The 25,910-nt window shown below is 48.1% G+C and overlaps 8 protein-coding genes across 11 annotated transcripts in view; 5 read left to right on the top strand and 3 right to left on the bottom strand.

Moving 5' to 3' along the window:
* The window catches only part of LOC117186233, a 29,764-nt gene extending 19,590 nt beyond the window's left edge, over nucleotides 1-10,174 (bottom strand). For both annotated transcript variants that reach the window (XM_033386682.1, XM_033386684.1), the window contains exon 1: nucleotides 10,092-10,174. The gene's annotated coding sequence lies outside the window, so the exon portion shown is untranslated. The remainder of the gene's footprint in view (nucleotides 1-10,091) is intronic.
* On the top strand, nucleotides 5,186-7,097 carry LOC108151361 (histidine-rich glycoprotein). Its single transcript, XM_017279920.2, has 3 exons — nucleotides 5,186-5,303; nucleotides 6,064-6,294; nucleotides 6,373-7,097. Exons 1-3 carry the CDS (start codon nucleotides 5,292-5,294, stop codon nucleotides 6,607-6,609), a joined length of 480 nt encoding a protein of 159 aa, XP_017135409.1. The 5' UTR covers nucleotides 5,186-5,291; the 3' UTR covers nucleotides 6,610-7,097.
* LOC108151359 (peroxisome biogenesis factor 2) lies at nucleotides 8,862-10,328 on the top strand. The gene is made up of 4 exons (XM_017279918.2): nucleotides 8,862-8,998; nucleotides 9,054-9,131; nucleotides 9,194-9,625; nucleotides 9,686-10,328. The coding sequence occupies exons 1-4, from the start codon at nucleotides 8,960-8,962 to the stop codon at nucleotides 9,992-9,994; spliced, it is 858 nt and encodes a 285-aa protein (XP_017135407.1). The 5' UTR covers nucleotides 8,862-8,959; the 3' UTR covers nucleotides 9,995-10,328.
* Nucleotides 10,241-14,373, top strand: LOC108151356 (DNA primase small subunit). Its single transcript, XM_017279914.2, has 3 exons — nucleotides 10,241-10,329; nucleotides 12,881-13,043; nucleotides 13,112-14,373. Exons 2-3 carry the CDS (start codon nucleotides 12,890-12,892, stop codon nucleotides 14,272-14,274), a joined length of 1,317 nt encoding a protein of 438 aa, XP_017135403.1. The 5' UTR covers nucleotides 10,241-10,329; nucleotides 12,881-12,889; the 3' UTR covers nucleotides 14,275-14,373.
* LOC108151357 (UPF0183 protein CG7083) lies at nucleotides 10,597-12,794 on the top strand. The gene is made up of 2 exons (XM_017279915.2): nucleotides 10,597-10,931; nucleotides 11,006-12,794. Exon 2 carries the CDS (start codon nucleotides 11,012-11,014, stop codon nucleotides 12,320-12,322), a length of 1,311 nt encoding a protein of 436 aa, XP_017135404.1. The 5' UTR covers nucleotides 10,597-10,931; nucleotides 11,006-11,011; the 3' UTR covers nucleotides 12,323-12,794.
* On the bottom strand, nucleotides 14,293-16,052 carry LOC108151353 (heat shock 70 kDa protein 14). Its single transcript, XM_017279910.2, has one exon. The coding sequence runs from the start codon at nucleotides 15,927-15,929 to the stop codon at nucleotides 14,394-14,396; it is 1,536 nt and encodes a 511-aa protein (XP_017135399.1). The 5' UTR covers nucleotides 15,930-16,052; the 3' UTR covers nucleotides 14,293-14,393.
* Nucleotides 16,053-16,190: 138 nt separating this feature from the next.
* Nucleotides 16,191-22,086, top strand: LOC108152003 (rab GTPase-activating protein 1-like). Of its 2 annotated transcripts, none has more exons than XM_033386681.1 (9): nucleotides 16,191-17,254; nucleotides 17,587-17,877; nucleotides 17,944-18,121; nucleotides 18,195-18,382; nucleotides 18,459-19,600; nucleotides 19,656-19,844; nucleotides 19,906-20,625; nucleotides 20,683-21,138; nucleotides 21,592-22,086. In XM_033386681.1, exons 1-9 carry the CDS (start codon nucleotides 16,951-16,953, stop codon nucleotides 21,757-21,759), a joined length of 3,636 nt encoding a protein of 1,211 aa, XP_033242572.1. In that variant the 5' UTR covers nucleotides 16,191-16,950; the 3' UTR covers nucleotides 21,760-22,086. The 2 variants fall into 2 exon arrangements, with proteins under 2 accessions (XP_033242572.1, XP_033242571.1); XM_033386680.1 differs by having other exon boundaries at nucleotides 16,192-17,254; nucleotides 17,938-18,121.
* Nucleotides 21,846-25,871, bottom strand: LOC108152004. Of its 2 annotated transcripts, none has more exons than XM_017280975.2 (6): nucleotides 25,588-25,870; nucleotides 25,197-25,527; nucleotides 24,733-25,137; nucleotides 23,988-24,356; nucleotides 23,232-23,933; nucleotides 21,846-23,162 (listed from the first exon to the last, which is right to left on the bottom strand). In XM_017280975.2, exons 1-6 carry the CDS (start codon nucleotides 25,789-25,791, stop codon nucleotides 22,243-22,245), a joined length of 2,931 nt encoding a protein of 976 aa, XP_017136464.1. In that variant the 5' UTR covers nucleotides 25,792-25,870; the 3' UTR covers nucleotides 21,846-22,242. The 2 variants fall into 2 exon arrangements, with proteins under 2 accessions (XP_017136464.1, XP_017136465.1); XM_017280976.2 differs by having other exon boundaries at nucleotides 22,834-23,176; nucleotides 25,588-25,871.
* Between the last annotated feature and the right edge of the window lie 39 nt (nucleotides 25,872-25,910).

The following is a 25,910-nucleotide window of genomic DNA, read 5'->3' as shown; positions in this document are numbered from 1 at the left end:
ATTCCATTTCATTACGTTTCGTCTGGCTTCTTTCTTTCTTTGCGGCAAGGCATACATATTTGGTCATTAACTAATTGCTGGCTGGCCGCCGCTGAGGTAATCGGCTTGCAAAACCCAATGGGAGGTGCTCTGTGAAAGTGTATTTCTTTTCTTGGACCCCAGGGCGTAACGTACCCGCTGAGAAACGAAACGTAATGAAATGAAGCTCTATTGCAAACTCCATTACGTATACGCACAGTGGGCCCAAGACGGGACGAAGGCGAGGCAAGAGTTGTCTGCGAGCCAAGTGGCAATTGCACTTCAACTTAACATTGAGCGAGCTAGCGGGCGGGCGTTGTCCCTGCAACTCTGCCTTGGACTTTGCCACAAACGTTGTAAATGAAACATACTTTGGCTAGGCATACAAATATGTCGACGCTGACAACTTGATTAGAGGAGTTGCAGGCGGGTTTTGGTCTGCACAAGCAACAGCAACAGCAGCAACAGCAGCAGCAGCAGCTCTAGCACCAGCTCCTGTCCAAAGGCGGTTGCATAAATTTAACAATTTTATAATCTCGATATGGTCGAAACTGGAAAATTTCATAATATCCGGTTCGAGCGCGCTTGAAAAGTTGTTAATTTGTTGCATCTCAGGCGGCAGGCAGCAGGAAAAACAAAACTCACAGTCGAAGTAGCCGCCAAAAATGACAGCAATTAGCCGGGTCAGCGACAGCTGCGGAATAAGGTAAAAGTATTTAACCTACTTTGCTATGGCCAGGTCCTCCTGCAGTCTGCAGTCTGCAGTCTGCAGCCAGCACCTCCTTCAGCTTTTCCAAAGCGGTCTTTTCTTTGCAGGAAGTTTTTTGACAGCGGCATACGAGAGACATTTCCAATGGCGCCTAATTAATGAGACACACGGCCGAGACAGTGGCGGTCCCAGGTGGTGGTGCCGCAGCAGCGACTGAAAGTCGATGGGAAAACTCGAACAACTTCCTTCACCTCCCCTTGCCTTTAGTACCTCCCCGCCAGTGGATGTGTGAAAAATTTCAAATTAAAATAATTAACAATTTTACAATTACTGCAGACTGTGAATGCAAAGCGCAAATATTTTGATTAGTCAATGATACAATTAGAGGCTGCGTGAAAAATCAATTGGAATATTTCTCTGGTAGAGGTGGTGGTGGTGGTGGTGGTGGTGCGACTGCGACCCACTCATGCAGCTTTTCCGCGTATGTTGCCACTGAGAGAGAGCGGCAGGAATGGAGAGTGTCGCTCGACTGTCTCGGCTGCCATATGATATGATTATGTGATTTGCCAATTTGCATTTAATTAATTTTCATCAGCTATTTATTATGTCAACGGCAGTCGGCAATGGGAGACGCAGGCTGCTTAGAGTTTTCACGAGAGAAGTCTGGCGAGGGTAGTAATTGCCGCCTTGGGTGTTACCGCATCAAATCCCCGTGAATATTATTTGTTACCGTTGAAAGGCTTTTCAGATTATGCTGCAGAGGCAGTTATGTCACGGGCTCAGTGCTCTGCGAGTGCATAATCCGAGCCGACGTCGTGGATGATGATGATGATGATGGGATTGGATGAGAGTGGATGAGAGGGAGTCGTGGTCGGGTGAATGAATAATGAAGGATTGCAAATGGAAGCTGACAGGGGCTACCCCAGGATAAGAGAACCCACAGTAATAATGGCTAATCGAAAGATGAAATGGTGATTATTTTGCGGCTACAGCTCGCTTTATGGTCGATTCAAATGATCCACCATAGCGCATACGCAGCGTGTGACGATTGCATCGGATCAATCAGTGGAAAACTGCGCTTCCACACAGCGCAATGCACCGATTTTGGCAGCATTAACTTGTTATTGCCGCTGATGTTGCTGCTAACGTTGCAGTTGCGTTTTTAAGTTCAATGTGCGCTGGCAATTAGCGGAATATTTCTGCCATTTTCCTCTTGGCCACACACACGCATATTTCAGCTCATGTCGGCAAACCGGCAAACCAGTCTCCAGCCAATTCGTGTTTTATTCGTTTTGCCTTCAAATAAATTAATATAAATTGCAGCCAATCGAATAAATACAAGAAGCTCCCCAAATGTATGTAATTTTCAATTACAGCAGCAACATTTGCGCATACAACAATCGCTGCTTCTACTGCGAGTGCTACTGCTACTGCAACTGCGGCTTCGGCTGCTGCTGGTGTTGCGTAAGTTCAAGCTGCATAAAAGGATAACCATTAAAAGAGCAACATCTGCAGCAGCAGCAGCAACGGCAGCAACAGCAACTACAGCAATTCCCACAACTATTTTGGAAAGATGCACGCGTCGCTGGCTTGTTAAGTTGCAAGGTTTTTATTTCCCCAACTGCGGCTCTAATAAATATGAAACAATGAGACAAAAGTCAAAGTTTGCTGCTGATTGTCTGCCATTGTTGCTGCTGTTTTACCAGTACGAGTACTATGTTTGCCAACAATCACTAAAGGCAGGCCAGTCTTCTGCTACCTACCATTGAAGGGTACCATAAATCCATGTTAGATGTTTGTAACGCTCAAGCTTCTATGCGACTAGACCGAGGACCTGATCTGTCCACTATATCATTAAATACAATTGGAGGAACGAGTCCCCACAGCATACAATTTTCATACAGTCCACAAGGGTATCTAATGCTTCGAATTACACAAACAGCCTTTCTATCGTTTTTTTTTTTTTTTAATTTCGTTTTTGTTTGGATTTGTTTGGACGATGTCGCAAATGTACGGCAGAAACCTCAGACAGCACCAGCAGCAGCAGCAGCAGGAGCAGTTCAGTCGGCCAAGTTAATGCATGTACTAAATGTCTAACGGTAAATATGAGTTACTAGGTAATTGCTTGGCCTGCTTAACAACAGCTGTTACGAGTACTCCTATACGACGAACGACGTATAGGCGCGCATGAGCATGCACATAACCACCAGCACTCGCATTTTGACTTTTCACTTTTGTGAGTGGGAATGGAATTGATTGAGTGGCTGGCCGTAGCGCAGCTCTGGGTAAAAGTTGCCACCAGCCACTAGCCACCCGTACAAACGCCACAAACCTATCTAAACTATAACTAACCAAGAAATTAACACCTGCCGGCCAGAGCAGAGCCAAAGACAAAGCTTCAATGAGCAAACAAAATGAAATTTAGTGGGCGATTACGACGACAACAAACTAAGAAAAAAATACATATAAAAAAATATTTGAGGCGATAACTGGCAACAAAATCGACCAAAACCGAATCAACGAAAGTTGGATACACTTCAATATAATTTAATAAAGATCAATCTACATATATAATCATATGTACTCCTAGAAAATGAATTACAATTTTAATATTTTAGCATCACATCCTAAGCTTTATACACCCCAAGCTTCCCCCTTCGTTCAATATACCCTGACGCCAAAAACTATACCCAAAATCAATCCTCAAACTGAAGCAGCCTGAAAATTGTATCAGCATTGCATTCGACGAATTGCCAAATGCCTCCTATGTGCCTTGGTATGCCATGACGACGACGACGACGACGACTTCAACTCCGCTCCGAGTCGAGTCGAGTAGAGTGTGGCATGTTGACTTGCGTTATATTTTCCACCTGCTGCAACGGCAACGATCCACACAAAAAAAAAGAAAAGAAAAAAACAGGAGACGTAGACCCCAAATCGTGGGCCATAATTAAGCATTTATTTTATTTGCCATATTTCTTGTGCTGCTTTCGGGATTTACACGTACTGGCGCACTGGCGGATTGGTAATCATCATGAAAAATGTTTCTTTTTATTCGTCGCTTTTCAGTTTCTCATGTCTCGCAATGTTGTCAAACGTTGTCGACCATAATATAGCAATTAAAACTGTGTCTGTCTTTAAGAGTACATCAACCTGATGTCACTCGTTGCGATTCATTTCGCTGTGCATCGATTTGAATCGATGGGATCGGGTCCATGGAGAGCCTGAGAATTGACGCTATGCAAAGTGAATAAAGGCCAAGACATGAGATCCAAATATTTCCTTAAGATACTGGCCAACAAGCTGCCGCTGAACTAGATTGTTTGGAAAGAGTCAAGAGTCTTTTAGTTACAGGATGATGGCAACAGGTTTATGTGGGTTTTTAAAAAGGTCACACAAGAAGGAAAAACTGCAGTAGTTTCCTTCAAAACTGAGTTTCTATTTCCTTTAAAGATCCATTTAACAGAACGACAACAAATGTCTGAGCAACAAACGAAAACCCTTGAAATCAGAATCCCCCAAGCGACCAAAAATCCACGCTCCGATGCGTAATTAGCTTTGAGCCAAATGGAAGATTGACGAAAGACCAAAAATTGGTTAATTTCCCACTGCAATTGTGGCACTTAACTTTGAATTGAAGTACAGTCCGAGCCGTGCATGTAAGACCCCCAAAAGCTGCTTGCAGCTACACGGAGAAAAACTTCTGTTTATGTCCCACAATTAAATATTACATAATGGCCTTTTATTGGGCCAAGTGCCGGGCCGGCCTGCAGAGCCAATACAATTTGGATACTACCATTTTACCATTTACGAATTACGATTTTACGAAAATTAGCGCATTAAAAGTGAATGATCAACCGGAGGCTGTCCGTAATAGAAGGTTGCCCCGATAAAACTTGCCCAGCAGCAGCCACGAAAAATCATCTAATCGAATATTTGGGTCAAACTGCGTTCAATGGGAGGGTACCACCAGATACTGGGAGGTAGGGGTTTGGTGGGATCGATGCAAATAAGCGGAGCGCTAACCAAAAATATTATTAACAAACCGTTTCAACGTCAGGCTGGCTGTCAGCGATGTTGCAAGTTCCCCCCTATGACGACTTATCAACGCCATCGAAGTGGTGCCACAACCAGTGAATGCGTCACTAATGACACACAAAGAGTCCTGCACCACGCTGCAACAGTCCAACAAACATCCAACATCGGATCTCAAACAATGGCAAACAAAGCGAACCAAAAAGAAAAACTGAACTGTAAAAACTGTTTTACATTTGAGGCGCCCCCCCGCCCGCTTACCTGGCGTAGCGGCTTCGCTGCCTAAGCCACCGCTGCTGCCACCGCTGCTGCCACCGCTGCTGCCACGTCCGCTGCTACTGCGACCGCTGTCGATTCACTTTCTTCCTAACCATATAAAAGCGGCGAATTTTCGTTGCAAGCACATTATTCAGTTGTGGAAAGTCGTTGCGTGCAGCTCGTGGCATCTCAGCAAAGTCTCAGTCTCAAGTTACATTTTTTTCCTTTGTGATCTCGAACGAAAAACGAACCCTACAAAAACATTATTAAAATGGCGTTCAAGGTGAGCACCGACAGCATAAGCCAAGGACTAAGGATATCAAATGTGCACAACGATCTGTAACCATATATGTACATACATATATACCAAAAAGATCTAAAAGATCAAGTGAAAGAAGTGAAAAAGCATTTTTTTTCCATTTTTTTTTTTTGGTATATAAAATAAAGGATCTTAGGTTCCGGTTTTGTCTCAATTGGTGGTGTGACACAAAAAGAATGATTAGGAATTCCATTTGAGAAGACCACCGTATACCACTTAAAAGGAATATACTTTATTAAAACAGTCCTGGCCAGGAAATGTAAATCTTATGGAAGGAGTAAACCCTTCATTATTCAATCAGTGACTGAAATAAAAATAATAACGATTAATCCTTTTAGGAGTGGTATTCATATCAATCTTAGGTTTTGTATTTTGTTTTCTTAAACATCACATTAAGACCCACTCCCGATCAATTACCCCCAGTTTCACCGGTTTGTAGAGAGTCTTAGGGAAAAAACCTCAACCAAACCACAAGCAAAATCACAGCAATAGTTAAACAATAGCTTAAGCCAACCACAGCAAACACTTCATTAAGGCACTAACTAACAAAAAAAGCTAAAATATGCGCATTACTTGTAAGTGCAGTCATTGCATGGACAGTGACAGGCAACGACCCGCCCCCCACCAATTGCAACAGTTGCAAATGCTGATGTTGGTGTTGATGTGAACAAAAACAATTAGCAAAGATCTCCGTTTAGTTGTTAATTATGCGCTTGTATTGCAGTACCTGATCTTTGCCTCGGCTCTGTGCCTGAGTCTGGCCTATCCGCTGGAGCACCAGTACTACGATGAGAGCCACGGCTACGAGCACCTGGCCCACCACGAGCCAGAGCCGATACATGAGTACGGACAGCACCATCAGATCGAGCGCATCTCGCTGGGCGAGGAGCATGGACACCAAGAGCAAGCTCACTATGAGACCCACGAGCACGAGGACGAGCATGTGGATTACTATGTGAGTGGGAGGACACCGCAGACTAGATGGGGTCCCGAGTAGCTAATGGTATTCTAATGGTGTTCCCTTCAATTATAGGCCCCGCCCAAGTATGCCTTCAAGTATGGAGTCAACGACTTCCACACTGGCGATGTCAAGTCCCAGCACGAGACCCGCGATGGCGACACCGTGAAGGGCCAATACTCGCTGGTTGAGCCCGACGGTTCCATCCGCACCGTGGACTACACTGCCGACAAACATAACGGCTTCAATGCCGTCGTCCACAAGACTGCCCCCGTCCACCACCATGAGGAGCTGCACGAGCATCACTACTAGACGAGACCGGCGAGAACAGGCCCATAGAATACCTACGTTTAACTTTGCACTAGAGTTAGCCAAATTGCTCATCAGCCAACAGAACAGCATCCACAACGATCGACCATGAAATCAGCTTCATATCTCGTAATTAGGACATCAGCACACACATGCCACAGGCCCCAAAGCCCCAAAAGGGGGCCCAATCTTCACTAGACTTTTCCCTTGTGGTCATGCCTACTTCATAATCATTTTACTCATACCTATATATTGTATTTTATTCTGTGATAGCGAATAATTTCTACGTGTATCTTCCGCTTTCAACTGATCCTTAGTCACTCCTGCTCAGACGAATTTATCAATCAATCACTTGACTGTAATCTGTAATCTGTAACCTATATTGTATACTTATGTCTTTTTGTTAAATCTGTTACAGAGATCAAACGAATGAATTGTAAATTGTGTAATAAAGTGTGAATTATGTACTTTTTATAAAATCAAAAACCAACCAGACTACTGACCATAACTTTACCGGTCGGGGGCAATCATTGAACTTGGGGGCTTTCTTGGACTACGGGGCAGCAACTCTTGGATTGAATGACCGAATGTCTGCATCTTGGCCAACTGGTTTATGCGTTTGGAGCAATAAAAACGATTACAAGACATATTTTCCGGATCGCAAACGAGTTGTGCGTTTTGTTTTGATTGAAATTATATAAGCTGCAATTGAAAAGTGGAATTAAAACACTTCCTAAATGTCCAAAAACAGGACTTTGCGATATTTATGCTTGGCAACAAAACATAAACTCAAATTTAACAATTAATTAGCTCGCACATGAATATGGAAATTATCATTTTAACCAAAATGTTTTCGAATTGCACAGTCTATTTCGTTTTCCAGCGCTACTGCCTATAAATATATCAATAAAGAACTGAATCAAGGGCAGAGTACCAGGGTGACCGTTTAGGACATATTTGACGTCGAAATTGTGTTGAAGGTATATTTACTATTTCTTCAATCTATTAAAGTTAATTTTTTGGAGTCAAGCAATATACTGGATCGTGGTCTTCGGGTTTTCTTTCAAGGTCGTCAACGACCGCACGTGGCTGATCGCTGCGTGCTGCGTTCATCCCACCGGGTGGCAACCAATATTGCGGAGGTTCAAGTGCACTCCGGGAGAGGTAATGTTAAGAGGTTTGGGTGCGCTCCGGACTAGCGAATGTTGCGAAGGTTTAGGTACGCTCCGTGGAGAACCAAGTGCAGATGATCTGCCAACCTTTTCCCAGCAGGCCATGCCCGCTCCCTTCCTTAACTTGAAGCGCCGCTGAGCGTGCTTCGGCCGATCGGCTAGCTCTGCATCACCAGTTCGATTTGGCTTTCCGACAGCTGGCAGCCTGGTGGTACCTCCCAGTCCGGTGGGATGGTTCCGGTTTATGGTGCGTACTGTTGTTGTTTCGGGTTAGGTCGTCCTTCCGGCTCTAGTGTCTGTTCGGGCCTAGGGTCTACGATGTCATGGCCTTGCTCTTTTTCTTCCTCAGTTTTTCTTTTTCCGCTGATTACTGCTGTTACCTCTCCACACGTTATTGTTGCGCTTGCGTCTCTTAGAAAGTCCATTCCCAGAATTGGTATATCTGGCCCTCCTGCCAATATTAGGAACGATTCCGTGGTTTCTCGTCGTCCTAGTTCTGTCTGGACGTTTTGTCCTCCGTATGCTTCCATCTGCTAGCCGTATTTACTTTTGTTCCTTATCTTCTATTCCTTCGTTCCTCAGCTTTGGGGCCGTCTGTTGACCATGCTTCTTGTGGCCCCTGTGTCGATGACCACTTCTATTACCGGTTTTCCAAAAAACGATTACAAGACATATTTTCCGGATCGCCCATGAGTTGAATGTCTTCATATATTAGGTTGGTTGTGTCCTGCTCTGTTTGTTTTAGGCCCTGGGGGTTTCGCGTGGCTGTCCCGGGCCCTGTCCGTTTATTTCCGTTATATATAGTTGTGGCGCTGGCGTATGAAACAAAAAAATTGTTCGTTCGCTAAAGTTGCCTTCTACTGATTTCTGTTGGTATTCTGGTATCCCTATCTCCATTAAACAAGTGGCATGATCTCTATTTGCTGAATTTATTAAAAAACTGAGATTTTTATGGTAAACTCTCAAGAATTCGAATATCACGAATGGTTTTTCTACGCCTTATCTACATTAACGCTTTGAGTCCATAACGCGACTTAAAAAATACTGGAAAATACCAAAAAAAGGTATAAAAACAGGCAAGGTGTGTGAGCTGAACCGCACCGCTGCAAGCGTATAAAAAAAGTATAAAGTCCAAAGAAATATCAATGAAAGCGTAGCCAAAACACCGCAAAATAAACAAAATGCTGGAGAAAAATAAGTATGTGCCGCGGGTGAACCAAGTAAGTCATGTTATCAATCTAAAGAGGAAACGAATCAATAATGGTTCCCTTCCAGATAGACGCAATTTCTCTTAACAAGGATATTGCCCGACTTATACGCGATAATCTGCTGGAGAACCTTCAGGCCATATCGGTGGGTACAAATATTCACTTACATATTCCGTGGAACACCTTCAAAACCTCACTCTCGCTTAGCCCGTGCTATTCATCAAATTTCAACCAGAACTCGATTTGCTCATACAATCTGCGATTTGGTTTGGATCCGTTGGCAAGCGATGCTCCACATTTGGCCAGCAACTACTTGTCCTAGCCTACGATGCTGAGAAGCTTACTGTTTCCAGGCTGGTCCTCCACTTCGCCCTGACCGTCCTACCCGGCTATGTGAAGAGCTGGGAGGAGCGAAGGCTCGCACGGCGCGTGGAGTGGTTTAGCCAGGCCATAGCGTGGGCGGAGAACAGCGCCCTTGTTCTGAACATTCTCAACTACTTTCGGTTCCTCAAGACAGGACGGAAACCCACTTTAATCGACTATTTTCTGGGTCTGAACTATATTAGTCTACGAAATAATCAGCGACGCGATATTGGATACAAATACCTGACCCGTGAGTTGCTCTGGGGTGGATTTATGGTGAGTATTTTTGGAAAAGATTTATGGTTTCATCTTTGTAATTCTGCAATGCTCTTTCAGGAAATCCTGGGTCTAGTTTTGCCCATCATTAACTTCCGAAAACTACAAAGGCTGCTCAAGTCTTGGACTCCTGGGCAGCAATTTGGCGCCCGTCGGCGGGAGATGGACACCACGGAGCTTCTAGCACCAAAGATGATGGTGGGCACAACGTGCACCTATTGTGGTGAACGTCCCACGCTTCCCCATCATATGGGCTGTGGTCATATCTATTGTTATTATTGTATAAGCGCTAATGTTCTAACTGATGCCAGCTTTTGTTGCACCATTTGTGGTGTTCAATGTGCGAAGGATGGTGTCCAAAGTGTATAATTGGTGAGGATTGTTTGCATGCAATGGTTTTATACCGATTTTATACTAGTATTAAGCGAATAATGGGCTGTAAACAAAGAATACAATATATATTTACCTTTCCGCCAAATTTTTTGTACAGTATTGGTAAATGTCACACAAACGGTGTTGATAGTCACAGAAAAAAATTTTCTTTTGCGCGGTCGGGAACCAATTGGCGGAAACTAACGACCGAATTTCAACCGATTAAGCACTCCTATAAACAATCAACGACTTTTAATTAAAGCACGAGAGTGTACTAAACCACGGCAAACTGCTGGTTATCTTTAAACATTCCTTTAAAACTAAAAAAAAAGGTAAGAGCTTGCTCGTCGTGGACTGCGAGAAAAGCGCGCGAAAAAACTGCAACAGCTGTTGTGTACCTTGGTGGCGCTGCCACACTGCAGTAAATACACGACTTAAAAAAATGTTCTTAAATTAATTTATGCCAAACAACCTAGTATAAGTTTAGATGCTAAGTCTAGCAATGAACTAGTTCGTCATAAGTTTAAAATTAGTTTGAGGCGTAATTTGTTGTTTTGCAATTTGGCAAAACAGCTGCCCATGGAAGTCCGGCAGCGCCAGCACTTTGTTATTATCTCATTTTTTCTGCTGCGCATTTCGCCTTTGTCCGTTTTTAGAAGAAAACATTACGCCTAAACATACACTTAAGTTCGTCAGCAAAACCCAAGCATCTAAAAACTATTAATTTCGGTCTACATTGCGTAATTGCGATTAAGATTTCCAAGGCGTCACGCCCGCAAACAAGCGAAATTCAGGATCAAACAATTATATTGAAAATCTAAAACGGCAACAGCGGACAAATAGCTCAAAAAATACTTTGTCGCGACCCCACCAGCAACAAATTGCGTATATATTCGTGGGGCAGCAGCAACAGCAGCTGATTTCACATATCAAGGTCAGTAAGGTGGCGATTTGCAAACAAAAAAAAACCATCCGTAATATTAAAAAATCCGTCCGTCCAATTTGTAGAGAAGAATGCTCGAACTTGAGATTGTGCCCGAGAACTCGATGAGCTGCGACGCCTGGGAGTTTGTCCTGGGCATGCACTTCTCGCAGGCCATCTCCATCATACAGTCGCAGGTGGGGATCATCAAAGGTGTCCAGGTGCTATATTCGGATACAAATCCACTGGGCGTGGACATAATCATCAATCTGCCACAGGATGGTGTGCGCTTGATTTTCGATCCCGTTGTGCAGCGTCTGAAGACAATAGAGGTGTTCAACATGAAGCTGGTGAAGCTGAAATACGGAGGCGTCTACTTCAACTCACCCGAGGTGTTGCCCAGTATAGAACAGATCGAGCATTCGTTCGGAGCCACCCATCCGGGAGTGTATGATGCAGCCAAGCAACTCTTTGCCCTGCACTTCAGAGGACTCAGCTTTTACTTCCCTGTAGATAGCAAATTGCACTCTGGATATGGCCATGGGCTTGGCTCCTTGGTCTTCCTGAATGGTGCCTCGCCGGTCGTCTCCAAGATGTCTCTCTACGCTGGCAGCAATGTTGCGGAAAACCGTGCTCCTGCACTGCCCTTGGGCTGCTACCATAGACAAATGTATCTGGAATCGGCCACAGTTCTTCGCACTTCCTATGGCCACACCAAAGGCCTCAAGCTGAATCTCTTTACGGAGGGTTCTGGTCGTGCCTTGGAGCCACGTCGGCAGTGCTTCACACGAGAACTGCTCTTTGGAGACAGCTGCGAGGATGTGGCCACCAATCTTGGTGCTCCCAACCGCATATTCTTCAAGAGCGAGGACAAGATGAAAATACACAGCTCGAGCGTGAATCGACAGGCGCAAAGCAAGCGCAGCGACATATTTTTCAACTACTTCACGTTGGGCATCGATGTTCTCTTCGACGCTCGCACACAGACCTGCAAGAAGTTCATTCTGCACACGAACTATCCGGGCCACTTCAATTTCAATATGTACCATCGCTGCGAGTTCCAGTTCCAGCTGCAAACGGACCACCCGCACAGTGATAACCTCGATCTGATGACGCCCTCAAAGCAAGACTATGTGAATATAACTGCCTACACCAAATGGGACGAGATCAGTGGCTCGTTGTCTACGTCGGAGCGGCCAGTGGTGTTGCATCGTGCCAGTTCAACGAACACGGCGAATCCCTTTGGCTCCACCTTTTGCTACGGCTATCAAGATCTTATATTCGAAGTGATGCCCAACAATCATATTGCCTCTGTGACGCTCTACAACACAGCGCCGCCCCGGCAGCCCGCCCACTCCTGGCAGCAGCACAAAATGCAGGACATTCGTCTGACCGTGGCCTAGAGCAGAATGGTCGATCAGGTCACACGGTCGTCAATGCTACGTGGATGCGGGCTCTGTGATGCTTTGTGGAAGGGATGTCTTATCGTCTCGTGTTCTAATCTATAAGCTACAACAATGATCTAACCTAGGCATAAGCTAGATACATACAATATACATACGAGTATATAGTAATATGCATATATATAGATACATAATATATATATACAATTTCTATTGTAGCCTAAGCAAAACTCTTCAGACGACTCATCATCTCTGACCACGTTCATACTGCGGTATTCCATTGTGTTAAATCGATTCTATTCGACGCATAAACTGACAATTAAGTAGCCTCGTAATTTTAACAATTGCATGTCGTTAAAATATTTCAATACTTTTAAGCTCAAACCCGTGTATTTCTCTTTGAAAAAGAAACAAAAATCAGCAAAAAAAAATATACATAATATATAATTATAAGGTTTCGACAAGAACATTTGATGGCCTTTGAGTTTCCTTTATTATAATATATAATAACTTATAACTTTATAAGTCAGATTTAACCATCGCTCTTAATTCTTGCAGTCGATTAGAATGTCAAAACAAGCCACAGATCTGGAAACTCCAGTGCCCCAGCAGACGGTAGTGCCTGCATTTGATCCCACGATCCTGCCGGACATGCTGCCCGTTTACTACAGGCGTCTCTTTCCGCATCAGCCGTTCTATCGCTGGCTCTCCTACGGACTCTGTAAGTGCACCCCCTCTAAAACGACCGCTCAAGAACTTAGCAATCCCCCAATCCCCTGTATTCCGTAGCTGAGGATGGCGTCTTCTGTAACCGGGAAATATCCTTTACCCTTCACGATGACATCTACATTCGTTACCTCTGCTTCGAAACCCAGGCAGAGCTGGAAAAGGAGATTTGCTCGCGAAATCCGTACAAAATCGACATTGGACCCGTGATGCACACCAGGCCAACGAACTTTCGCATAGTTCCGGGCGGTCTGACCCCCGTGCAACGCGAGCTAGTGTTCGATATCGATATGACAGACTATGACGAGGTCCGAACCTGTTGCTCGGGTGCCGAGGTGTGCCTCAAGTGTTGGAAATTCATGGTACTGGCGGCACGCGTCTTGGATCTCGCACTGCGCGAGGATTTTGGCTTCGAGCACATACTGTGGGTCTTCTCTGGACGTCGTGGCATCCATTGCTGGGTGTGTGATCATCAGGCGCGTCATTTGGACGGCCGCGGCCGCTATGCCGTGGCTGAGTATTTGAATATTGTAAGCTACGTAAATTTTATGGGCAGCAACTCGCCGAGATGTCAGCTAGGAGATCGTTCACATCACAGCTTCAAGCGTGCTTTGAAGATCATTGAGCCCCTGTTCGAGGAGATTATTATCGAAGACCAGAATCTCTTTGGCACACCCAAGGGTGTCAATAAGCTGCTGCACATGATCCACGACGACGGAGCCCGTACTGAGTTCGAGGGCTATCTGCAGAAAAGCCATGAGGATGGAGCCCACTCAAGGTTGATTTGGGAAAGCTTCGTCAAGTATTCCAATTCTATGCGGACGTCGACGGCCAATGTGTGGAGTCGCAAGCTGAAAAACATTGTCCAGGAGGTGCAGCTGTGCCTGCTCTATCCGCGCCTGGACATCAACGTGACCAGGGGATTCAACCATTTGCTGAAATCTCCATTCTGCATACATCCAGCCACGGGCAAGGTCTGTGTGCCATTCAGCGTCAATGCCGTGGCCAAGTTCGATCCCACCACGGTGCCCACCATCACTCAACTGCTGCACGAGATCAATGCCTACGATGACAAGACCAAGAGCTATATGGAGGCCCCAGAGGACAAGAGTCGCATCAAGGACCACAAGAAGACCAGCATGTTCAAGGGCGTGGTGGTGTTTGAGGAGTTCCTGCGAAAGCTGGAACGCAGCAACAAAGAACGCACTAACGTCTTGCAGTTCTGAATAAAGGATTGATTTCAGTGCGGCTTTCGATGTTACTTTTATTTATGTATTAGTATGATTAGGCTACCAACAATAAATAGACTAAACGATTGCATGCGAGCTCTCTCTCTCTCTCTTTTTCACATACAACTCAGCCGCACCTGCGGAACTACATTTCCGTCCTTGTCATTCCAGTTGACCTCAACCTCCAGTTGAAACAGTCCGTCCTCTGCGGCCGCGGGGCCAGGGAGGTTGGCCAATATCTCCTTGTCCCCAGCTCGTATCTTGAACAAGGATAGCTCATTCGGGCCATCGCCAGCTTCGCTCGACTGTGGCAGAGTTACTCTGATCTTTTGTGGCAATACGCTGCCCTTTCCCAGGACCAGTGTGGCATTCGCCTCATCGTCTCCGTGCCAAATGTACAAATCATCCTCGACGAGAACACAGTCGTCGGCCTTCTGCAGCTGCTGCTCGAGGGGATCAAGTAGGCAGACTGCCTGACGGGCACATCCGATGGCCACCACTTCATCTGCCGAGTGGCTGTTGTGGAGCTTGGCGTCGGGGAAGCGAGAGGCCACAGCCGCCTGAAGCTTGGGGATCTGCATGGTGGCGCCGAGGAGGACAATGTGGTCGACGCGCTTCAGCTCCGGACGCTTTTGTTGGGCCTGTTCGATACATTCGCCTAGCTGTTGCATTAGGTTGTTAATCACTGGCTGAATGAGGCTCTCGAAGCGGGCCCGCGACATCTGGGCGTTGAAGTCCACGCCGTCCATCAGGGAGTCGATGTACAGTTGAGTGGAGGGCATCGTTGTAAGGGTATGCTTGCAGTTGGCGGCTGCTGTGCGGATCTTGGCGAGCGATCGACGCGACTCGTGCGGATCTAATTTGTACTTTCTTTTGAACTCCTCGCAGATGAACTGCACCAAGGCCTCGGTGAACTGGCGGCCACCGATGGCGAACGGACCAAACGTGGCCAGCTCAATGAAGAAACCATTCTGTACGGCAAACAGGGCGAAATCGCTATACAGTCCACCGCACTTGATGGTCAAAACATGCTGGCGAGCCTGCAGCTCATCCTCGCCAATGTTATAGCCCAAGACGGCCGCCGTGGGCTCGGCTATTATCTGAGCCACGTGGAAGCCGGCAGTTTCAGCAGCGTCTGACAGCAGCTTGAAGGCCTCTACGGGATAGTAGCTGGGTATGGATAACACGGCAATGGGAGCCTGATCCGCATCAGTATGATATTGATGGGCCAACTCCAGTTCGGCGCGCAGCAGCTCCATCGTGACCTGGTAGGCACTTAGCTCTTTGGTCACAATTTGGTCATCTTGGTCTTCCTTGTCAGAGGGCACCGCGTGCTCCATTCGAAACACGAGCTCCTCCTTGTCAAAGTCGCAGGGAATATCCTTCAGGGCATTTGAAAAAATCTCCTCGGTTAAGTGCTCCTTTGGCTGTAGCAGCTGGAAGCTGTGTGCCACCGCCTGTTTGGGCCGTGTGGCCATCTTCTGTTTGGCCGTCAGACCGCACTCAATTTCGGAGTCGCCATCCCACAGCAAACACGCTTGCGAGACACGATCGCCCTGCTTGTTCGCGATGACTTCAGCCTTGCCATCGGCCTTTACGTAAGCAATGCAGAGGGTGCTGTTGCCAATCTTGATGCCAAATCGCGGCCACATCGCGTTTTAGTTAATAGTTAATAATTAATTACCCGGAACCTTATAAATAATTTGGCAAATCTTACTATAATCTAAATCACGCACGTTTTTTCCCGGTAGTGTTGTCAACAGTGTGACTGCGGATGTATCGATAAAATATACCGCCCGACCCTCAGAAATATACCGATATACCGTAAATATACCGTCGGCTCATTTTGGACCCCAAAAAATACCGAAAAGTATCAAAAATACCGTAAACGGTCACCCTGGTTGCAATTAAGTAAAAATATCATTAAATAGCTTGTAAACAAATCTGAAATGAAGGAAAATAAATTCAACAAAACGTTTTCTGTACTACGATAAATTAATTCCACTGTTTTTTTGTTGACCTTTTTTGTTTAAAGCTTGTTTTATACACTATACAATAAAAGAGAGTACTTAAAAGTAGTCAATCAGGTAGGAAACAAAACAGATTAAAATCAACGCAAAACTATAGTAATAGAGGCTGTGAGGGATCCACTGAAGCTGTAGTGTCATTCAGACAGACGAGTATACCAAAAAGTCATCTGTGTAGTGGCGTGCAGAGGAGTCTGTCATTGGCTAACGAAAAATCTATATGCAAGGGTGCCGATCACATCCGCGATGGTAGCAAACTGTTGACCCCAGGCGCCACCCCACGAACACACAGAAGTAGGTCTTGTGGCACATACATGCGCATATATATGCAACGCAATCAACGCCCCCAAACCGTTCCGATTCGTCATCGATTTACGCGGTGGCCCAAGCGACACAATGGAATGGATGTTACTCCGTTGAAAATTAAAGAAACCTAATTGATAGCGAACGAAAGCGAATGGAATGTTGCCCTTGGAGCAGAAATAGAAATTGATTTGTGTACCTGCTCGAAAATGCGCATTTCCTAAGTTGCGCTGCAGACTGCAAATAAAGAAACGCAGACGAAGACTCCACACAAACATAAACACACACACACAAAGGCAAGCGAAGAAAACCCTCGGCCCTACGGCAACCTTGAGCGGACACAATGGATGATAATCTCAGCACAAAGTCCTCGGAGTCCTCGATAACGACCAGCGGGGAATACGAAATAGTCACCGACAGCAATGTCGCCAGTCCCACGGAGCCGTCAAAGCGAGCTGTGGCTCAGGAGCCAAAGGAACCAGGCGCAGGCAAGCCGCCCACCTCGCTGAGTGCCTTGGCGCTCTCCTCTCCCGAGGGAGGTGGTGATCGATCCCCCACGCTGGACATGGCGCACAATCGCAACTTGAGCGATATTCAGCACGAGATGACGGACGCCCTGCGGGACCTGGAGCTGGAGCGAGGTGTAGGTGAGTACAGCGAGAACTGAAAGCATAGAAATTCCCAGTCTGCCAGACACGATCCGCTCCGACAGCTGTGCACACACGCTGGCTGAGCGCGCTCCAAATTGGAATTGAAATTTAAGCGAGTCGATAGTAAGTAATGCCAGCCAGCTGCAATCTTATCTATGTAAGCTTCGGTACGCCGATGGTAGAGGGTGTCATGGCAACAAATAACAAACAAACGTTCTGTAAACCCCATAGCACATAACACATAACAATTTCAATAAATTCAGTTCAATTATTGTTTCTCGACTTGCGCACTTTTCTCGTAATTGTCAATTAACATTTAAATTTTGCAGCTGCCGGTGATAAGACTACGACCCAGCGAGTTCCGAATCATCAACAAAAGTCTCTGACACTGCCATTAACTGGCACTGTTACTGTCACTGGCACAGACCCCGAGATGCGTTTCCCCTGCAATATTTTTACGCCCAAGAGCGAGGAGGCTGTGGACGATGCCTCCCACTCCGATGCACACAATCGCGTTGGCCATTCTGTGTTCTATGACTGCATTGATGCGAGTCCCGCCTGCGTGGAGGAGAAGCAGGATGCCATGAAGCCGGAGAAAGGCGATACAACCGACGAAGAGGGTGAGTTTTTGTGCCACATAGACAATGCTCTACTTTACATATATAAATCCATTGTAACAGTTTCAGAGATCGATCAGGGCTGTACCATTTTTTCGGGTGTGACCTACCTGGGTGCCGCAAACATCAATGCACCCAAATCCGAGACAGATGTCTACCGCATTATGAACGAGCTGAACAGTGGCTCAAAGTCCGTGGGACTGAAGATTACTGTGAGCATTCCCATCTGCTCTGATGGTCTGGTCGTGTGAGTAGAAAAAGGAGTTTCCCCAAAAATATGATTCATTCAAGCTAGGTATTTCGCTCGCATCCCTTTCCAGCCTTCATGATGCGGAGAGCAATACGATTATAGCTACCTACGAGATATCCAGCATTATTTTATACTATCGCGGTCCCGTGGATACGGCGGAGAATGGTTGCTTTGCCTTTACCTGGCTGCACGGAGATGCCCTTTTCCAATGCCATGTGTTCCGGTGCCATATACCCGAGGCGGTAAATCAAGTGAGCGGTGAGTCAGATCAGATCATCTTCAGCACGGTTTTTGGCATGATCTCATTCGCTTATTTGCATTACTCTGTTTCCAGCCTGCTTCCAGAAAGCATTCCAGACGTATCCGCCCAGCATGAGCTGCAGCCTCACATCGGCCGTGGACATGGCCAACTCTGTAACGTCGGATGTGAGCGGTAACCCCCTTAACACGGCTGGCTACGAGTTCATCGTCTCCCTGGAGATACGCGAGAAGGTGGCCAAGAACTCCTATGCTGCAGTCCCCCGGGATCGGGGCTGCTTCAAGCTGCGAGCCAATACGGATAAAGAAGTATGCATTACCGTAAAGCAAACGCCCTCCAACGTACTCCAGCCCCTGTACATTGAGCGCTGCTTTGGCGTGCTCGTGGCCCCAGGCAAACTGGTGGTCCAGAAGGATATGCATCTCATTGATCTGCTCAACATGGGCTACGTGACAGCGCCAGGTGTACCAGCAGCTGGAGCAACATCAGCAGCAACTGGAGGAGGAGGAGCAGCAACGGCAGAGTCAGAGAATGCCCTTGCGCTAAATTCTTGCCTGCCCTATGCCATACGAGCCGAGTGGAAGGCCCAGGAGAAGGCCTTCGAGCAGCTGAATCTGGAATCGTCCAAAACCAATCTTACCGTGGCCGTGGACATTGTGATGCGTGGCATCCAGGAGCCAGTCCGGTTCGTGATTGAAACCCCAGTGACTATACAGTCGGCCAGCGAGATGCGCATCATGGATCACTTCATATCCAAACGCCCAATGACGCTGCGCTTCTACTTGCATCTCAAGCGCACCGATGAGCTCAATTGGAAGGTGAACAGCATAGATCCCTCGGAGGAGATCACGGATCATCCGGGCCAGCAAGCAGCATCCTCGTCCCTGCTTAAGATGGGCATGAACAATCTTTCGCGCATTGTGCGCAGCACGTCCATTGCCTCAATCGAGGATGATTGCCCCACAGACTACAGCAGTGATGGCGATGAGCCGCTCCTGAGTGGCACTGGTGAAGTATCCAAGGACTGCTCGCAGGATACACTCGATGAATGGGATCCCATTTTGCGGGAATGGGACAGCGAAAAGAGGCCCAAGAATCTGGCTCCCCTTGTGCGTCTCGGTGTCCCAGAGGCATTGCGTGAGAAGATCTGGCAGAAACTAGCCAGTGTCGAGGGCAAGGTGGAGATGAACGACATGTACAAGATCCTGATCACCAAAGTTAGTAGTTTTCGAGCCTATAAAGGGAGTAAATTCAATTGTAAATCTCTTATAGGAAACCAAATGCGAGACAGTCATCCAGCGGGATATACATCGCACTTTTCCGGCGCACAAATGCTTCAAGGAAACCGGCGGTTCTGGTCAGGATGCGCTCTTCAAGGTGTCCAAGGCATATGCTGTCCATGACAGCGAGGTTGGCTATTGCCAGGGCCTCAGCTTCATAGCAGCCAGTCTGCTGCTTCATGTGAGTAATTTATGAAAATAGGGAAATCAATAGAACAGCAATCAAACGTTTGCTCTCCCAGATGCCCGAGGAAGATGCCTTCTGTGTCTTGGTCGCACTAATGTATGACTACGGGCTTCGAGATCTCTACAAGGCAGGGTTTGAGGTTCTGTACCTGCGGCTGTATCAACTGGAGCGGCTCATCAAGGATCAGCTACCCAAACTGCATGAGCATTTCACCGCCTGCGGCATTGAGACGCACATGTACGCCTCCCAATGGTTCCTCACTCTGTACACGGCTCGCTTTCCGCTCTGCTTTGTATTCCACGTACTGGACGTATTCCTACTGGACGGCTTGCCTGTGCTCTTCCAGGTGGCTGTGACACTGCTGTCAATCTGTGAGTCCGACCTGCGCCAGCTGGATTTCGAGGGCATACTCAAGTACTTCAGGGTAACGCTCCCCAAGAAGTGTCGCAGCTCCATTCAGGCGCGCAAAGTGATGAAGCAGTCGTGCGAGAGGAAGATCAAGAAACTTAAGCAGTACGAGGAGGAGTTCTTGCTTAAGAAGCAGCACAAAGAGCGCCTGGAGAAGGAGGCGCAGATCTATGAGAACCGGTTCGGCGAGGAACGCCGCAAGCTTCAGGCGGAGATAGATACGGTGACCCAACAGCTGACCGTGGCCAATGAGCGGGCCGTCGATAAGGAGAAGAAGCACACCGGCATCATACAGGAATACAAGCAGATCATCCAGCGTCAGGAGCAGGACATGAACACGCTCAGTGAGACGTTGAGCAAGGTCATGGTGAGTCTTTGATAATGTATCGCAAAATATCTAACTAATGGAATCCTTTCCATCCAGCAAACGGTTTCCAAGTGCCAGCATTGCCTGCAACAGATCGATGGATTCGGCAACGATAATGCCAAGTCCGGCGAAGGCCGCTCCAACCGGCAAACGGATGCCATGCGCAATGCCAATGAGCCGCCTCTGGGTCCATTGGATCCACTCAATGCCGCCTCCCAGCGAATACGCGAACTGGAACTGGAGCTGGCCCAGGCCAAGCTGGCGCAGGTGGAGGCCGAGTGCAAGAACCAGGATCTAAACCATCAGCTCAACAACACACTCAGCGAGCTGCAGACCAATCGCAATAGCTGGCAGCCGTGGCTCTCGAAGACCTTCAACACGCTGCAGGAGAAGGTGACCACCCGAAGCGGTAATCGGGACAATGGCAGTGGCGGACCTACGCCCACATTCCAGTCGTACATGGGCCAGCCACCGACCACTCTCAGCGAGGCCAGTTCGCCCAGCGGCAATCAGGTAACATAAGGATCACAGAGACCCATCCATGACAGGACGAGCGCTGGACCGTGACCAGTTTTTAATGTATAATTTTGTTCATGTATAATTTCTTTAATCTTTAAGTTGGGGTGTTCTTTTGGTATTTATCTCTCGGGGGGATACCATTGGGAATACCCTCTCGCATTGCCTGTTTCATGTTTAATTTATGGCTAAACCAGCACACACCCCATGACACATACGCACAACTTTAAAGAATCTTACTTTGTAGCCATATCTGTTGACTATATCGAAGCACTGACCCCCCGCTTACGCTTACCTGCTGTTTCTATTTAAACCTTGTTTTTTCTTATTAATAGTATTGATATTTTTGCTGCTGCAAATAAAACCCCTATGTATATACACATATGTACGATATATTTAAAGAACCTCTTACCATACTTGACTCTGGATTGCTGCCCTGCACTGGATCAGGAGTATAAGACATTTGCATTTGCCTCGGTGGGTGGATCACCGAAGCTGCCCAGCAAATTTCAGGCCACCAAGCTGCGGAACAGCATCGACAGCCTAAGGAACATTGTAGTTCCGCTGGAGACGGGCAAATCGCTGGCCGAGAATCTCAAGCAGCAGCTGCAGCAGTAGTAGGAAATCGGAAAATATATAGGGATATGTATGGATCGTGGATCCTGGCTAGCAGGCACCTCCACAAAATTGACTACACGCCTTGGTATTATTTATCATATTCGTCTATATATACACACATATATAGTATACATACATACAAGTGTGAATTTTTTTGATTTCTACGATATATATGCGAGAATTAGATTTTTATGGTTATTTTGCACCTTTAAGGCACCCTAAAAGTCCCCAGATAATATCAAACTGTGGCCTACACAGTTTTACAAGCACTGGCCGAAGCTACACGTCTAACGCTATAAATGAATAAAATATGAAGTAAAATGCTAACTTTCTGTGTGATCCTTTACTCACACGTGGATTTGGACCATTAAAAGTACATATACATATACACATATCATCATTTCCACCAGATCCCACCCAGAATCACACCAGGGACATAATACTATCGTTCCATTTCTCTAACCCATTCCCATCATCTTCTTGTTATATGAAGAACAAACGCTGTATTCCTTCGCTTCGCTTCTGAGGAGTGGACACCGCCATGGCCGCATAGTTCATCAGGAGATCGGCCGACGAACTGCGTTGAATGAGGCGGCGTCTGCCGGCACCACGAGCATTGCTAAAAGATCGACTTCTCACATGGCCACGTCGTCGCTTGGGCCGCTGGGAGACGGTTCCAAAGCAGGACACATGCTGCTCTGCCTCACTCTCGCTCTCGCTCTGAGTGGGGGGCATCGTTTGCTCCGTCATGGGGGACTGCAGCGTTTGATTGGAGCCATCCACATCCGGCGTCACCGTCTGAGATTCACTCTGATCTCCTGCTGCTCCAAGGCGTGCCCGTTTCCCGATGCTGTAGCTGGAGGGATCGCGGGAGAGCTCGGAGCCAAAGTTGCTGCTGCTGCGTTCGTGCGGCATATTGGTGCCATAGCTGAGAAAGTCCGGGTACGGCAGATGCAGCTCGTGGGCAGCCGTGAACGCCTCGGGCGAGGAGAAGGTGTGCCGCAGTCGTTGCACGCGATAGCTCGGTCCATGCGGCGTCTGATGCACCAGCAGCCAGGAGCGCTTCAGATACGTGTGCTCGGTGCAGTTGCTCGCCTGGGTCTGTTCCTGGTTCTGATACTGATTTGGATTCTGGGCGGAGGTGAGTGGACTGCCGAGCGTGGTGGAGGGCAGGCCTAGAGTGAGTGATATGTTGAGAGAGTCATCTCCGTCTCGGAAGGCGCCGTCGGTGCCGTCGTCCGCCGCACTGTTGGGCGTCGTTGGCTGCGCCTCCGCTCCCCCAGCGGCTGCGGGTAGTTCACGCCCATCGGATAGCGGTGGCGGGCCCGTTGAAATCCCCACGGATTGGTGCGTGGTTGGGCGTGAGTCCGCTGCGGCTGCCGGGCCAGACGCGCCTGCAGAGCCTGTAATTTGGATTCTGTGGGTAAATTAGCCACTGCAAGGGAGGTGTCTCTGGGGATCGGATCACCTACCACAAATGGCCGTGGCCAAAAGCACCCTCTGGGCCATCTGCTGGCTCTGCTCTGCATCCTGCGTGGTATCCGTGGCGGCCACGGCATGGGTCATGGCCGCCGCAGAAGTGCTGGGCTGATCCTGATCCCTGTCCAGGCTGCAGCTACGTTGCAACGGTAGCACGGACTGCATTGTGCAGTTACTGGGAGCCCGATTGCAGCTTCGGTCCCGGTGCTGGCGACGGGGACGACGCTGGCGCCGCGGCTCGCGCAGCTCCTGCTGCATCCCTATTTTTATTACCTCCTCGTAATCGGGCGGGGCCTCGTAGCTGGGTGGCTCGTCGGGCGTACGATCCTCGTCCTGGCGATCCAGGAGCTCGCTTATGGTCTGCAAGTGACTCTGGAGCTCCCGCTGGTGCCGCGCCCTTACGCCCATCCTGTACAGGATCACCATCCAGCCAGATAGGACGCCAAAGATCCCCAATGTGCTGATGATGAAGATGCCCGTGGCTGTCTTCAGATCCGGATACTGGTCCATCTTCGGAAAGTAGTAGTTGGGCTTGTGGGAGTACCAGCGACGATCGTGATGCAGATGGGCCCAGTCCTCCTCGCAGGTCTCCGGCTCATCGGTTCCATCGCCGCAGTGATCGAATCCGTCGCAGTGCAGCCGAATGGAGATGCAGTGGTTATTCCCGCACAGAAACTCGGAGCCGATATAGCAATCTGCGGCACAAAAAACATTAACAATCAGAAGGAGGGATCTCTCGTGGTACTCACTCAAATAGTTGAAAACGCTGTAGACAATGGCCAGCTTGGAGGGCATCCCGAAGACCCCTCGTAGGCGTATGTAGTACCCAGTGAGGATGGGGGCTATGTGGTTCTCCTTGCTCAGCCCGTTGTTCGGCCACATCACATTCTCAATCTCTACGCCGTCGGAAGTGGTCCCCTGGCGTATAGTGAGCTCTGAACGCGCTGCCATTCCATAGAAGTCGTCCACCCGCAGTGAGATGTGGGTCTTCATCATCATGTAATTGTTGCCGGGCTTGATGATCCAAATGCAATCGAAGAGGCGCACATCTGTGGCATTCTCGATCATGTTCATCATGGTGATGGCCCCACCAGGTCCCGTGACCATGCCACCACAATCTGGGGATAAGGAATGTATGAAAACCTATTCGTTTTTAGGTAACAGTTCCTAGAGAATCCCCTGCCATATAAGATTATGTATGACCAGCAACCCTTTGTGCTTCCCAAAGACCCAGAATCGATTGTGTTACCCAACTGAACCGTGCAAAAGTCTCACCTAGTTTCCACTTAAACGCTCGCATTGACATTGATATTCGTCAAGTGGCCCAAACAAAACATAGCCCCTATAGCACCACCCCATTCCAACGACCACGAACCGAAATCAATATGACAATTGCCTGCAGACCTTCAAGTGCCCAACTAATCCACCAATTATCCCCCCCTTTACCCAACCAACCACCCACCCACAAGACACAAAAAACCACTCACCACTCACCTGTGTAGGGCACTAGGCGCTCCTCCTTGATCTGCTTTGATGAGACGAAGCTCACCTCGGCGCGGAAGCCAACGCCTGTGGCAGCATTACCCCGGAACTGCAGCAGCAAGGACTTGCCACTGCTGATTGTGATGGGTGGGCGAAAGTGCTCGCCCGTGTATGAGTCCAGCATCTGGCCATTGGAGTCGAATATCTCGAGGGTGGAGGAGAGGCCAAGCTGAAAGTCGGTAAAGTCCAGGCGAACCTGGCAGTTGTCCGCCTCGCAGGTGAGGATGTGCTCGATCCCATAGTCCCTGGGATACGGCATGGGGAAGTATGGTGTGGATATGACCTGCGGCTGGTACTTGGGATTCCCATTGCCCACGATCGACTGCTTGGGCGAACCACTCACAATCCTCACGTTGCCTAAGGAAATACTTAGATTGAATCATCCCTCAGGATATAGGACTTCCTAATCAACTTACGTTCAGAGAAGTATTGCAGGGAAAAGACATGGGCATTGGTGGCTCTGTAGAAGAACTTGAGCTGCAACGTCCGTGTCTTGCTCCGGAATACCTTGCCATCGCCACAGAACTCCTGCCCGGAGATGGTTGAATCGTAAGGTGGCTCCGAGAACTGGATGTGCTCACAGGGACACATGCTCGACTTTCCGCCCGTATTGCCGCAGCTCTTCGAGAAGTTGGCATAGGTGAAGGTCACTCGGATGACGCACTCGGCGCAGGTGACCAGCTCCAGGTTGCACTGGTACCACACGTCCCCAGCTACGGCATCGCTCTTGAATCCCAGCGGAGCGCTCTACGAACGATGGATGTTGATCTGATCTGATCGGATCTTGGCTCTGAGAACTGCACTCACTCTATACGCCGTGTTGGTCACATTGCGAGCATGCAGTTCTCCTGCAGGGCTCCCCAGCTCGAGGAAGTGCCGCCTGCCATCCCAGTGATTGCAAATATCCAGATCCCGGTAGCTGGCACTGGCTGGATAGGCATCTCCCGGCCAGCACAGCAATGTCGCCACATACGCCAGTAAGTAGCCATAGGCCACGTTTTGGGCTACCATCGCGCGATGGTGCTGCTCCTCGTCCGTATCAATGATGACTGGCCAAGTGCCGACACAAGACTGTGGGCCAGTGTGCTGCCAAATCCAATAAGGCCTGGGACTGGGACCTACTGAGAAGC

The sequence above is a fragment of the Drosophila miranda genome, chromosome XR (genome assembly GCF_003369915.1).
Source record: "Drosophila miranda strain MSH22 chromosome XR, D.miranda_PacBio2.1, whole genome shotgun sequence".
In the NCBI taxonomy this organism is placed as follows: Eukaryota; Metazoa; Arthropoda; class Insecta; order Diptera; family Drosophilidae; genus Drosophila; species Drosophila miranda.
The sequence above is the reverse complement of the archived record's forward strand: the minus strand, read 5'-3'. Positions and strand labels throughout refer to the sequence as shown.